The 13,656-nt window shown below is 44.5% G+C and overlaps 1 protein-coding gene across 2 annotated transcripts in view; it reads right to left on the bottom strand.

Annotated features, from left to right (window-relative positions):
* The window catches only part of ENTPD3 (ectonucleoside triphosphate diphosphohydrolase 3), a 39,222-nt gene extending 25,824 nt beyond the window's left edge, over positions 1 to 13,398 (bottom strand). The window contains exons 1-4 of one of the 2 annotated variants that reach the window (XM_043967306.1): positions 13,284 to 13,398; positions 11,285 to 11,338; positions 10,224 to 10,268; positions 4,633 to 4,760 (exon numbers count right to left, since the gene is read on the bottom strand). In XM_043967306.1, the coding sequence (XP_043823241.1) occupies positions 4,633 to 4,760; positions 10,224 to 10,268; positions 11,285 to 11,324 (213 nt within the window). In that variant the 5' untranslated portion in view covers positions 11,325 to 11,338; positions 13,284 to 13,398. The remainder of the gene's footprint in view (positions 1 to 4,632; positions 4,761 to 10,223; positions 10,269 to 11,284; positions 11,339 to 13,283) is intronic. The other variant, XM_043967308.1, reaches the window with a different exon arrangement.
* Between the last annotated feature and the right edge of the window lie 258 nt (positions 13,399 to 13,656).

The following is a 13,656-nucleotide window of genomic DNA, read 5'->3' as shown; positions in this document are numbered from 1 at the left end:
CATGCATTGGTTGTATGGCTCAAATGAAGAAATTTATGGAAAGAGCTATATAGATGCCAATCATCGTTAAGAGGAAGCATGGCAGAGTAGATACAGCAGTGGACTTGGAATCAGCAAAAACTGGGACCAAATCCCACCTTAGACTCTTACTCACTCTGTGACCTTGGGGAAGTCGCCTAACTTCTCTGAGTCTGAGTTTCCTCCAATATAAAATGAGATGGTTGGATTTAATGACCTCCAAGTTTCCTTCCATTTGTTATTCTATGTTCCTTTTTCTATGATGCTATTGATTTTTTTTAAAAAATGCATTTATTTGGGTTTTTTGTGGGGCAATGAAGGTTAAGTGACTTGCCCAGAGTCACATAGCTAATAAGTGTCAAGTGTCTGAGGCTGGATTTGAACTCAAATCCTCCTGAATCCAGGGCTGGTGCTTTATCTGCTGCGCCACCTAGCTGCCCCTTATTTGGGTTTGATTAGGAGAAAGCACTGATCTGATAACTGAGTTAAAACAATCTCCAACATCAACCTTTGGGCCAAAAGTTCAAAAGTTTAAGGATCAATGACAGCTTCTAACCAATCTCTCTGAAAGCAATCACATCCATTGCGTACTCAGATTTCTCCTATTAAAATAGCTTGCTGTCAAAAACAAGCCAAAAGGAGGATAGGAGTGAGAATCTATTAAGGATATTTGAAATCTCATTCCTGCTTTCATTATTTGTGCTGCGTCACTTTCTTTTGCATCATCTTGGGCAAGTAAGCCCTGGAGAAGTCAGTGTTGGTTTCCATCACTACATGTAGAAGTTCTGAGTGCTTTCTTTCATCTCTGTGATTTTATGACTATGAAATGCCAAAAGACTTAAATAGTAAAGTTCTCACTTTAAGACTTTAAATACCCCATTTCAGAAACTAAGTGTAACAAAAAGGTTAAAGAGTAAAACAAAATTTATGGATCTGAATAGAATATTAGGAAAACTAGGTTTGATAGAGCAATAGTAGTTATCGAATGGGAGTCTTAGAGAGCACACTTATTTTTCAGCCTCATACATCAGCTTTCTAAAAACTGATCACATGTTATGACATAAAGAATTCAAATAAATGCAATAAGTCAGATCTATTTGACATCCCTTATAAACCACAACACAATAACAGCTGTAATAATTTAAGAAACATGGGTAGAAGATGCAGATCTAAATGGAGGCAAATTTAGGTTTGATGTATGAAGAAAATTCCTTTATAATTAGAGGCGTTCAAAAGTGTAATGCTCGACTATGGGATGTGGTGCGTCTTTCTCCCTGAGGTCTTCAGGGAAAGACTGAATAACTACTTGTTGGGTATATTGTAGGAGACATATGTTGCACTTGATGAACTCCAAGGTCCTTTCCAACTCTGAGATCCATGATTCCATGACCTTGAGAGACACTAAAAGCCCTTTCAGGTCCTGATGATGAGATGCCAGTCTGGAACATTCTCCAAGAGGCATCCTTGTAAACAAATGTGGCCCTGGCATTCCAACCTGGGCATAGCACAAGAGCAGCTTAATCAGATGAGTACAGAGACACATCAGAAGTCTTGTTATTCAAAAACAAAAACACCAACCCTCCCATGCACGTAAAACCCAGGTCAGGCCAAATTACAAAACAAAGGGATGGAAGGATAAGTCCTGCCAATATGTAGAAAAGTATCTGGCAAGAAGGTTTTCTGAAGAGTTGCACTCTGCTCTCTGTTGGGCAAGTCTAACCCACTTCTTAAAGAAAGGGGGTCTTCAGAAGCACAGCCCCAAGGTTAGGGCAATTCTGAACCCCAACGACTCCAGCTGTAACCTGGTTCTATCTCTTTGTAGTGGTTTCCTGCTTTACAAAGCAGGGACTTTGATTCCCTCCGATTTCGGCATTAACACTGCCTGGAGAAGACACACAGCACTTGTCTCCCCAGCCAGTAAGTCAACAGCACAGTAAGTCAACAGAAGCAGGAAAAGAGGTGTGGCAGACGTGCATGTAGCTACAGATACGCTATAATTGCATCTAGTCTAAGCAGAGACTTGTTAATGAACTCTTTTCTTTTTTTTTCCCCCGAGCTGGAAGGGACCTTAGAGATCATCTCATCCATTCCCTTTATGTTACAATGGAAGGAACAGACCTAGAAAGGGTAAATAACTTTCCTAGGATCAAACGGAAAGTTGGCAGGAAACCCAGATCTGGAGCCCAGGATTCCCACCTCTTTCCGCCCCTAGGAAGTAAGGGAAGCCCTAAACTCTGATCCCAGCGCCAGAACACAACGGCTTTCACGCTCAGCTACTGATCACAAAGAAAACAAGACAATAGAGTCTGGGTTCTGACGTTGGTCCCCATCCTTAGCTTTACCCAACAGGACTAGACGTGCTCCGTAGAACCTAGAAACTACATGGAGAGACTGGAGCGGTAGGATGAGAGGATCTGGGTTTGAATCCTACGTCTACCTAGATTTCAGCGCCTGTTTGGTCTTGGACAAGTTACTTCACCATTCCGGGACTCAGTTTCCTCATATGTAAAATGAGAGGGTGAAGATCCATTCCGACCCCAAACCTGTGATGCAGTTTTGACAACAAACGCTCGCCGAAGTGCATACGAAGAGGATCTGGAGGGTGTCTCCTCCTGTCCAGCTAGAAGCCACTTCTCTGCCGGACAGACGGACGCGGTGGCCAACAGCTGTTTTCAACTCCAACAACAAAAGTTCGCTGTTGAGAAGGCTCCATTAAAGCGAAGATGTGGATTTCTCAGCCGCTTCCAGCCTAACCACAAGTTCACATGACCACAACTAACTGAGTGGGCTTGAGCTGATTAGTCCAGACTGAGGTGGGAGAGCTTCAAGGGGAATTCAAGGCCGCTTTATTCATACAAATTCAGTTCTACCAGCAAGGTTCTGGAGGATACAGAGACAAAAATGTCCCTTCCCGGCAGGAGTTCACAATCTACTGGATTATTATTTCTTCGAAGCATATTGCATTCTCCCACCCCGCATCAGACTATAAACTCCTTGAGGGCAGGAACTATCTCTTGCCTCTTCCCCGCCCTTAACACAGTGCTTGGGACTTTGGGCTGCACATGTACAATCGATATCAAATTGCTTGCCTTCTCCAGAAGGGGAGGGGAGGGAGAGAATTTGGACAGTGCTTAAGAAATGTTTATTGGGGGCAGCTAGGTGGCGCAGTGGATAGAGCACCGGCCCTGGAGTCAGGAGGACCTGAGTTCAAATCTGGCCCCAGACATTTAACACTTACTAGCTGTGTGACCCTGGGCAAGTCACTTAACCCCAATTGCCTCACTAAAAAAAAAGAAAGAAATATTTATTGACTGACTGAGCAACCCTTCCAGGTAGGTCCTCCTCAAGGTATTATTTTTATTCCCTTTTTCTAGGTGAGGAAGCTGAAGCTCAGGAAGGCAGAGGTAATTCCGGGTTCCCACATCTGGTAAATTATGGGAAGTGGTTCTTGTGAGAAATGGGTAGTTGTCTCCTCTCAACGTGGATATAACAGTCAGTCATACTCCCCCTGACCTGTTTGTAGGACAAAGGTCTCAGATCCCCTCCTCCCCCTCAGGTTAGTAAGGTCACATGGTTCAAGGAGCCCTGGTCTCAATAAGGTCCGCTCCAGAGTTCTGTCTATATAAGGAAGTATAAGGGCCACTCCTGAGTTATGCCCATACAAGGAAGAGGGGTGGGAATACTGCCTTCCAATTAGCTAGTTTTTGTGGGTAGATTGTAACCCCGACCAGTGATGAAAAAGGGGAGGGTCCATTCCCGTTAGGGACTAGGGTATAAAACAGGGCCTGCGAGCCCCCTTTCTGGGCACCCACTAGCTGCACACTAGGGTGCCTCCTTCTCATGAGAAGAAAATAAAGCCTTTGTCACTTCGATGCTGAGTTCCTGAGAATTATTGAGAAGAGGATGGATTTTTCCCTCACAGTTCTCTTCATTCCTGCTCCCCTGTCTCTGCACAAGGGATTTATTCACCAGAGACAAGCTTTGGAAACTGGCTTTCTCTCACCTCTGAAGTTACTCTCCCTGTGGTTTACTGCTCTTCACTAGAGGCACGGGACCTACGTGGTCTCATGTTCGACTTCAATACCCATGTCCAACTAAGGGAGCAGAATTAAAAATATGTGCATTGGTCCTCCTTCCTTTTTCTGCAGAGGTGGGGGACTGCTGGTATGGAATGTTGCATGCCTTCTCAGATGTGTCAGGATTTCTTTTTCCTTTGTTATAAAGGAAAAGGCAAGGTGGGGAGAAGGGCAGGGATTTAAAAGGTGCATTTGTAAACAAATAAACAAAAAAAACCCCATTTTCTTCTTAGTCTACCCATCCCCTTCACCTCCAGGGCCTGCACTGTGCCTGGGTGGTTGCCAGTTCTGAACCGAAGACACAGTGAGATAGTTCAGGGCATGAAGGAGGCTGCCACGTCCATCGCCCAGGCTGATTCAGCCATCACAAACAGAGCCTTTGGCCATCTCTCTCCGCTCCCACTAAATAGACTTGACACAGGAGATTTTTCTCCTTTAATCTGAGAGCTTTCAAACTGTGGAGTTCGTAGGAATCAACATGATACCATCCCTGAAGCCCCGCCCCCTTCTGCATCCGCTCCCCCAGGCACCTTCTTACCTTTAGGCCTGGGGCTAGGACTTCTGTCTGGTTGCTCTGAATGATAGTGATGGTTGCCAGCACGGCCACACTTACAAGCAAGACCACCAAGGTAACCACGGCAGGGGTCCGGGATAGGGCCTTGAAGCCTAAAATGGAAAGACCCCCAATACATATAAACACACAGACAGGACATGATCAAGAAGACTTGGGTCTGGATGCCATCACAGACACTCACTAGCTGTGCAACTTTGAGTGATTCACTTAATCTCTGTCTACCTCAGTTTCCTCATCTGTAATACAGGGATAATAACAACTGTGGCACCTACTTCAGAGAGTCGTCATGAGGATCAAATGCTATTCCCACATCCCAGATCTAGAACTGAAAGGGGCTAAGAGGAAATAGGATGTTGGGCACTTGGTAGAAGCCTAATCTGTGCCTGGCACCATGCCAAGTGCCTGGACACAAAGAACTGCAATCCAATTCACCACCACCCCTCACTTTATATGTAATCTGAGCTGGAAACTTGGGTTACATAGAGTTGGAGAAACTGAGGCAAGGTGAAATGCCTTGCCTAAAACCATATAGGTAGTGTCAACACTGGGATTTGAACCCCGACTCCATGATTTCAAATGGAGCACTCTTCTCCCTGCACCCACAAAACCTCCCTGTCACCAGGTAACAACAGATGCCCAGGTTCCAGGAACCCCTGACTTTGCAGACTAAGGCAGATGTCACTCCAGCCCATTAGAAGCAAGACACTTCTTTGTAAGGCAAGTTGTCTTTGTCATTGTGGCATTTACCTCAAGTGACATCAGTGTTTGGAAGAGGCACAGCCCGGAAACCTTGGGGAAAGAACCCCGTATTTGGCCCTAAAAGACGAGGGTGTACATTTGAATTCTACAGTGATCATCCTTGTGACCTTGGGCAAGTCACCTCATCTCTCTCAGCCTCAGTTTCCTCCTTTGGAAAATAAAGGGTCGGAGCAGATGTTTTCTAAGCTTCTTTCTAGTTCTATCCCTCTGATGCCTTAATGAGCTTGCCCTGGAGCCTGGCTTCACCCTCAAAGGTACAGCTGGGCAGGCTTCTGCCCCAGAGCCAGCAGGTGCTCTTTCTCAGTGGGCTGTGACTGCACAGCAAAAGCCAAAACTCACCGGAGAGGAATTTTCCCAGGTGGTGACTTCATGTAAGAGGAAGGGCCTCCCTCTGTGGCAAGTTGTCTCCTGCCCCACTGAAGGTACACCCTGGCCCCTGGAGTCTTAGTAATCTTGAATCAGGATATCAGCTCACTTGCTTCCACTCGGAATTAGTGAGGCTGGGCTCTGTTTCCAACTGTTCATTTGTAATGGACATTGGAGGAGTGCAGGGGAAGAGAAGGGGCCGAGATAGCAAAAAGTTTGGTAAATGGGTCCTTGGAGAAGGGGTTCAGGACAGAGGGATATTGAAATACTGGGAGGCTGTGGAGGCACAGAGTGTCACTGGACCATAGATTTAGAGCTGGATAGTATAGTAGAGGTCACCTAATCCAACCTCCTCATTTTATGGATGAGAAACTAAAGCCAAGTCAAGTGACTTGCCCAGGGTCACACAGCTAGTCAAGTGTCTGAGGCAAGGTTTGAATTCATATTTTCCTAACTCCAAACATTACAGCACATCGCCTCTGCTGTCTCCCTCCTTGGAGATTTCAAAGAAAACAGTCTGAAGAGGCAGTTAGGTGGTGCTATGATTAAAGCACTAGGCTTTGGAGTCAGGAGGACCTGAATTCAAATACAGCCTCAGACATTTATTAGCTGTGTGACCCTGGGCACATCACTTAACCCCAATTGAAAAAAAGAAAGAAAGAAAGAAAGAAAGAAAGAAAGAAAGAAAGAAAGAAAGAAAGAAAGAAAGAAAGAAAGAAAGAAAGAAAGAAAGAAAGAAAGAAAGAAAGAAAGAAAGAAAGAAAGAAAGAAAGAAAGAAAGAAAGAAAGAAAGAAAGAAAGAAAGAAAGAAAGAAAGAAAGAAAGAAAGAAAGAAAGGTGGAGAAAGCTAATATCTTTTTAAGCTCTAGCAAGAGACAGTGTGGTGTGATGTAATTGGAGACAGGAGAGAAATGGGTTCAAATACCCCCTCTGACATTCGCTAGCTCTATTGTTACCACAGGCAAATCACTCTTTCCCTTGAAACCTCATTATTCTTCTCTGTTCAGTGTAGGACTCAACTCAACAACCCTCTATTAGGCGCCTCTTGTGTGCCAAGTACTGGGGAGGCAAAAATTAAAAAAAAAAAAATCTCTTGCCTTCTCTTACATTCTACTGAGATGATGATAGTGCTTGTAGAAGCCACTTTCCAGGTCTGTTATTATTGTGAGCCTCGAAGGAGATGCTCATAAAACACTTAAAGGGTGTGTAAATTTCAGACGGTATCATTAGAATAAATATATGAAGTTTCTGTCACGCACAGGAAAAAGATCGGACCCGACTTGAGTGTTGTGCCTGGCATATGTGCCTGAGTGTGGTAGATTTTGAGCAGGAAGACACCTTTCACGGTCTAGTCCGACTCTTTTATTTTACAAATGAGGAAACTGAGGCCCAGAAGAAGTAGAGTTTCTTGTCCAAGGTCACATAGGCAGTAAGTAGCAAAACATGTCTCTGATTTCTTCCAAATATCCTTCCATCCCTAGCTACTGGCTGGGCACACAATGGCCATCAATGAAACTATCAATGGAACTGAAGTATTCTTGGTTGATATTGTCAGGAATTGGGCTACCGAAAAGGTATTTCTTTCTATAAATTCATCTGTAAATTATGGGTTGATGAAAACCTTCAGTTCTGGGAGAAGTCACCCAATCAGCCCTTACCGGTTCTTGCTCTCATTGTCATCTAGTGTTTTCTCAACACTTGTTTGTCATCCAGCTGAGACAAAAAATGTTCAGGAATGATGACGGAGGAAAGGAAAGGGACCTGGCCTTCTCACAAAGCAAAGATGAACTTCATCCAACCTCCAAGTCTATGGCTATGGCTATGGCCCCTTGCTCAACTTCATCTTTCGCTGCCCTTATTTTTCTTGACCGTCATTATAAAGGGGTCAGGGGGGGCAGCTAGGTGGCGCAGTGGATAGAGCACTGGCCCTGGAGTCAGGAGGACCTGAGTTCAAATCCGGCCTCAGACACTTAACACTTACTAGCTGTGTGACCTTGGGCAAGTCACTTAACCCCAGTTGCCTCGCTAAAAAAAAATAAAATAAAATAAAATAAAGGGGTCAGGGTATTTTGGAAGGTTAGGAGTCCTTCCAAGAGATAGGATGGGGGTGCAGGCATGGGGTGGAGAAGAGTTGTAAGTATAGTCAACAGTTCTTGGCACATAGTAGATGCTTGATAAATGCTTGTGGATTGGTTGACATCAAGGCAGTCACCTTGAGCAAACCACTTCCCTCTCTGGCCTCAGTTTCTTCATCTGTAAAGCAAAAGACTTGGACAAGATGACCTCTAAGGTACCTGGAAGCTCTAGATCTATGAGATGAACAAGTAGAACTCTAGCAGACGGCCACGGACTGAATTTGTTTTATCTCCTCTGACTTAATAGAAATAGTCTTCCTATCATGGCCCCTTGATATTGGAAAAAAAGGGACAAAAGGCGAAGTTAAACAATGAGCCAGGAATGGATAACTGATGTCATAATGGTAAAGTTTGATAAAGCTCTTCTTCATTTTGTCATGGATTGAGAGGATGATGGGACCTTAGAGGCCAGCTTCCAGCTCACTCATTTTGAAGATGAGTCCCAGGAGGTAGATGACTTGCCCAAGGTCACTTAACTGAGAGGGGAGCTGGTATTTTGAACTCAGCCAGTACTTTTTACCACTGTGCACATTACCTTCCTTGAAAACATAGTCTATTAAACAAGAGTTGGGCAGTCTTTGGAGAGGCCTCTTTATAATCCAGGTGGTCATTCTTATGAGCCCTTTGTGCTCGGTCATTGTTCCATCAGCCATCTGTCCACCTACCCATCCCCAACTTTTCACACCCAGATGTTCCCTGAGCTCCTACTCAGTATAAGGCACCGGGCTTGATGTCAGCATCAACTCTTGACTCTGGTTTTACTATTTTCATAATTATTTCAATAGCATTCATTTCCTTGGCAATCCTATGCACTTTATTTTATGCAGTTAAAAACATTTTTCGGAGAAGGGGACCTAGGTTCCACCAGACTTGCAGGCTTCACCATGACACACACAAAAATGAAGAATCCCTAATCTCTCATAACCCCCTTTGTTTTACTGATAAGTAAATGTTAGATGACTTGTCCAAAGTCACACAGTCAGTGGCAGAGACAGGATTTTAACTCTGGACCTATGGGCTCATCCAACTTCCATTGCCTCTTTTTTTTTTTTTTTAAGTGAGGCAATTGGGGTTAAGTGACTTGCCCAGGGTCACACAGCTAGTAAGTGTTAAATGTCTGAGGCCAGATTTGAACTCAGGTACTACTGACTCCAGGGCCAGTGCTCTATCCACTCACTGCTCCACCTAGCTGCCCCCATTGCCTCTTTTTTTTTTTCTTTTTTCTTTTTTTTTTTTTTTAGTGAGGCAATTGGGGTTAAGTGACTTGCCCAGGGTCACACAGCTAGTAAGTGTTAAGTGTCTGAGGTCGGATTTGAACTCAGGTACTCCTGACTCCAGGGCCGGTGCTCTATCCACTGCACCACCTAGCTGCCCCCCCCATTGCCTCTTAATTGAAACAAATTAATTCAAGTGAAGCTACCATATTTTAATTTCCAAGGAAAAGGTTTGGTCCAAGGGATAAACTAGCTTTAGGGGCATCCTCTCCTCTAAATCCTCCCAAATTGGATGACTCAATCACCAGAAGGAAAAAAAAATCCCTAAGGTAAAGAAACCCAAACCAAAAAACAAAAGTCCCAGAGAAAATCTGTTTATAAGTGGTGTCTAATGTGGAAGGAACTAGCATAGTATAGTGGGGAAATGCTGGCTTAGGAGGTTCTCAAGCAAAGCCACTTGTCAGGTTCACTTTAGAGGGGGGTCTTATATATGTATGGATTGGGCTAGATGACCACCAGGGTCCTCCTCAAAACTGAGTTTTATGTGGTTCTGTGAAACTCTAATCTAAAAACTCCTCTTTCTGGCAGTTTCCACAGCAGGAAGAGTAATTTTTCTTCTGTATTGGTCAGAAAATGTCACCAAAACACAACATCTATGTGGAAGATTCCTTACAGGTTATACAGATAATGTTTAGCCAAACATTTTATTGGGTTTTTTTGTTTGTTGTTTGTTTTTTGTTTTGCAGGGCAATGAGGGTTAAGTGACTTGCCCAGGGTCACACAGCTAGTAAGTGTCAAGTGTCTGAGGCCAGATTTGAACTCAGGTACTCCTGAATCCAAGGCCAGTGCTTTATTCACTGTGCCACCTAGTGGGCCCCCCAGCCAAACATTTTTTTTTTTGCATTTTTTTTTTTTTTTGCGGGGCAATGAGGGTTAAGTGACTTGCCCAGGGTCACATAGCTAGTGTCAAGTGTCTGAGGCTGGATTTGAACTCAGGTCCTCCTGAATCCAGGGCCAGTGCTCTATCCACTGTGCTACCCAGCTGCCCCCCAGCCAAACATTTTAATGACATATTCTGTACCTGGCTGTGGCAGTGCTTGAGATTTCCATGATACTGGGACGGCAACTGCAAAAGTAAATGAATGAATAAACAGATGAAATAAAAGGTGCCTACTTGTGCTGGGCAGAGGCTCTGCTCATGCCCAGGTTGGCGTCTCTGGGCAAGTGTTTTGTGTGAAGGATGAAGGTGTACATTTATTTCCCATGGAGTATGCAAATAACCCATTAAGAAAAAGGGGGATTTATCAAGTGCTTACACAAATGGGAGTATGTAGTGATCTCATCTGAGCATCACAACAACCCTGGCAGTTATGTTCTATTGGCCATATTTGACAAATGATAATAACTGACATTCACATATGATTTAAAGTACTCGAAGCACATTACAGACATTATTTCATCTGATACTTGACAGGGAAGCCTCAGTGCAGTGGGAAGCGTGGAAGGTTTGGAGCCAGAAGACCTGGGTTTGGGTCCCAGCCCTGCCTCTTCTCGGAAAATGAGCTGATAATTGGACTAGATGATCTCTCAGCATCCTTTCACTTTTCAATCTGCAATCCTATGATGCTCATAATGCCAAAAGGAGGTAAACAATATTGGCATCATTGGTCCCATTTTACTGAAAAGGAAACAGGATCAAGCAAAACAAGAGACACTGACAAGCTTGCCTGTGGTCACACAACTTTTAAAGGCTGGGGGCTGATTTCAGAAATAGATCTTCCTGATTCTGAGTCTTACACTCTCTCCAGTACGACACAATATCTTTTCCAAGTCCCAGGTTTACTGATTAATTTATTCTACAGCATAGTTTCTTAATCTGGGGTCTATAGATAGCGAAGGGGTCCATGAACTTAAATGGGGAGGAAAAGTACATCTTAATCTTCCCTTATCTCTAACTGAAATTTAGCATTTCCTTCAATTATTTAAAAACATGATTCTGAGAAGGGGTCCCTAAGCTACCATAGGGCTCCATGACACAAAAGTTAAGAAGCCCCTCCCTGATCTTCACCCAGGTTTATGCCTTAAGGTAAAGTCCATTCCCCTAAAGCTCCAAGCCATCTCTTCTCTCTCCCAGATACTAACCTGGTTGTTCACAGGGCTGACGGGAAAGAACAGTAAACATCTTCCTTTTTAAAACTGTAAGTGAGATTAAAAAACCACGTCAAAACAATCTTTACCTATGTAGATATCAACTCAATGAAAGCTAAAGTAACTCAAACACATTAAAGAACAAATACCCCAGGATTTGACTCTTCCCTCCTCAGAGCAAAGGTTCACGGTCATTTTTGGTAACTGGTATTATTCAGACCAGGTGAAATAAACCAAGAATCACAGAGCATGAAGAGTCCTCAGAGATCTTTTAGCTGAGCTCCTTTTATTTTACAGAAGAAACTGACCTACCAAGTTTGCTCAGGGTCATTCAGCTACCTCATTTTAGGGTCCAGGTCTTCTGAGTAGCACTCCATGATGTTACCATCATGCGTTTTTAGGGTAACGTCCTACCAGATAGAAGAGTCCAAAACTATTTTGAAGAGATCATTTCCTGAAGCTATTGTTCACTTTACTGTTACTTATGTCCATGGATGTCTTGTCTAAATTCCTTAAGGAAATAGATGTGCAGCTCAGTAGATCAAGGACCCGTGATATCAAACTCAGGAAGAGTTGAGTTCAAATGATTCTCAGCTGTGTGACCATCTGCAAGTCACTCTGTGCACCTCAAGCAACTCTATATTTCTATAAATAGACTATAGCACAGAGAATATTGACTCAGTGATTCGGTTTATTTATTTAGGGTTTGTACCCAGTCAAACCCTCACCCATTAGAATGTAAACTCCCTGGAGGCGGGGCAGGGATTTGTACATTTTGGCTTTGTTTCCAAAGTGCCTAGTAGACATTTAATCTTTTTAAATTGAATTGACATTTGGGGATCTAGGTGGCATCTGAGCCTGGAGACAGGACTATCTGAGTTCAATCCTACCTTACTTAACTCTTGTGACCCAAGGCAAGTCACTTAACTGCCACCTGCCTCAGTTTCCTCATTTGTAAAATGGAGATGATAATAATAATAATAATAATAGTGCCCACCTCACAGGACTGTTGGGAGGATAAAATGAGATGATATTTGCAAACATTATATAAATGCTTGCTATTATTATCATTATCCATATAGGTTGTGCTTTGTCTCTTCTGAAATTGATGAAGGGGAAGAAGAGAGTATGTTCCTTAGAGGTGTTGGAGTGACTCTATTAACACACAGCTCTTGCCAAAACTTCCATACTGGAAAATTTGCTGCAGATTCTAAATCACTATAAATGATTTCGAGCTAGAAGTATATCGGAAATAAGCAAGCTTAACGCCTTCATTTTATGAAGGAGAAGGGAAGTGACTAACAAGCAGTGAGTCGAAAAGGTTCTAACTCCAAAGCCCACGTGTCTCCCGCCTCTCTTTGGACTCTCCCTGAAGTGCTCTCTGAGGACCCTTCTGTCTTAGACAGTCTGGGACGCCATAGCCAAAAGCCTTCTAAAACCTAACAGGGCGAAGATGAAAACCTCTCTCATAAAAGGTTCAGGTGTCCCACATACAGGCTGAGGCTCCTCAGAGCAGGGAGTCCAGCAAAGCAGCTTTTCTTGTTTTCTGGCTTAGCAGCTCCACGGAAGGAGCTTTGGATGCTGTGCTGGTCAGCATCTCAGAACGCTTAATGACGAGCTGAGGTCTCAGCCAGTTCCCCCAGCTAAAGATGCATGAGCTGACTCTTTTTTTCATTTCTTTTTTTTTTGGGGGGGGGGGAGGAGGGGGCTACCGGAGTCCCACGGACTTGAGTCCTCTCCCCCACTTCTAATACATTTATGCATCCATTACATGCATGCGTTCATTCCTTCCCGCGTGTCCGCAATTGTCCCTGGGGGTTAGGGTCTGCCCTCATCCCTTTTCCCTCCCCTGAACCCTCTGGAATCACGTTCACTTTCAGCTGCTTTCTAGATAAGCAGTTAGCACCCCTAGACCACACTCTGGAGGCTATCGGGCACAGGGCGTAGGTCTCGCGCTCTTTCCATCCCCCAGGGGCCATGTGGCCTTTCTTACCTTCCCCGGAGATACGGGCAAAGGAGGCGAAGATGAGGCTGGAGTTGATCTGATCTGTCAGACTTCGTCCTCCGCGGTGAGAGCGGGCGGAGCGGAGGCGGAGGCGTGGGAACCGAAGAATGGGGGGGGGGGGATAGGGGCGGGGTGGGAGGGGGGTACCTGCCTCAGGCTTGGAGTGACTGTAAGAGGGCAGGACAGTTACTCTCTCGTCACTTGGGAGGTGGGGAGGGCATGGCAGCCTCCGGGAAGGGGAGAAGTTTCCGCACCACCTTTTCTATTCGGAGACTACCCGGGGGGTTCCTACGGACGGTCAGAACCCTGGGCAGTGCACCTCCGAGCTCTCCCGGCTCCCGATGGCTGGACAAGGTAGTGA

Source organism: Dromiciops gliroides, chromosome 5, assembly GCF_019393635.1.
Source record: "Dromiciops gliroides isolate mDroGli1 chromosome 5, mDroGli1.pri, whole genome shotgun sequence".
Taxonomy (NCBI): Eukaryota; Metazoa; Chordata; class Mammalia; order Microbiotheria; family Microbiotheriidae; genus Dromiciops; species Dromiciops gliroides.
The sequence above is the reverse complement of the archived record's forward strand: the minus strand, read 5'-3'. Positions and strand labels throughout refer to the sequence as shown.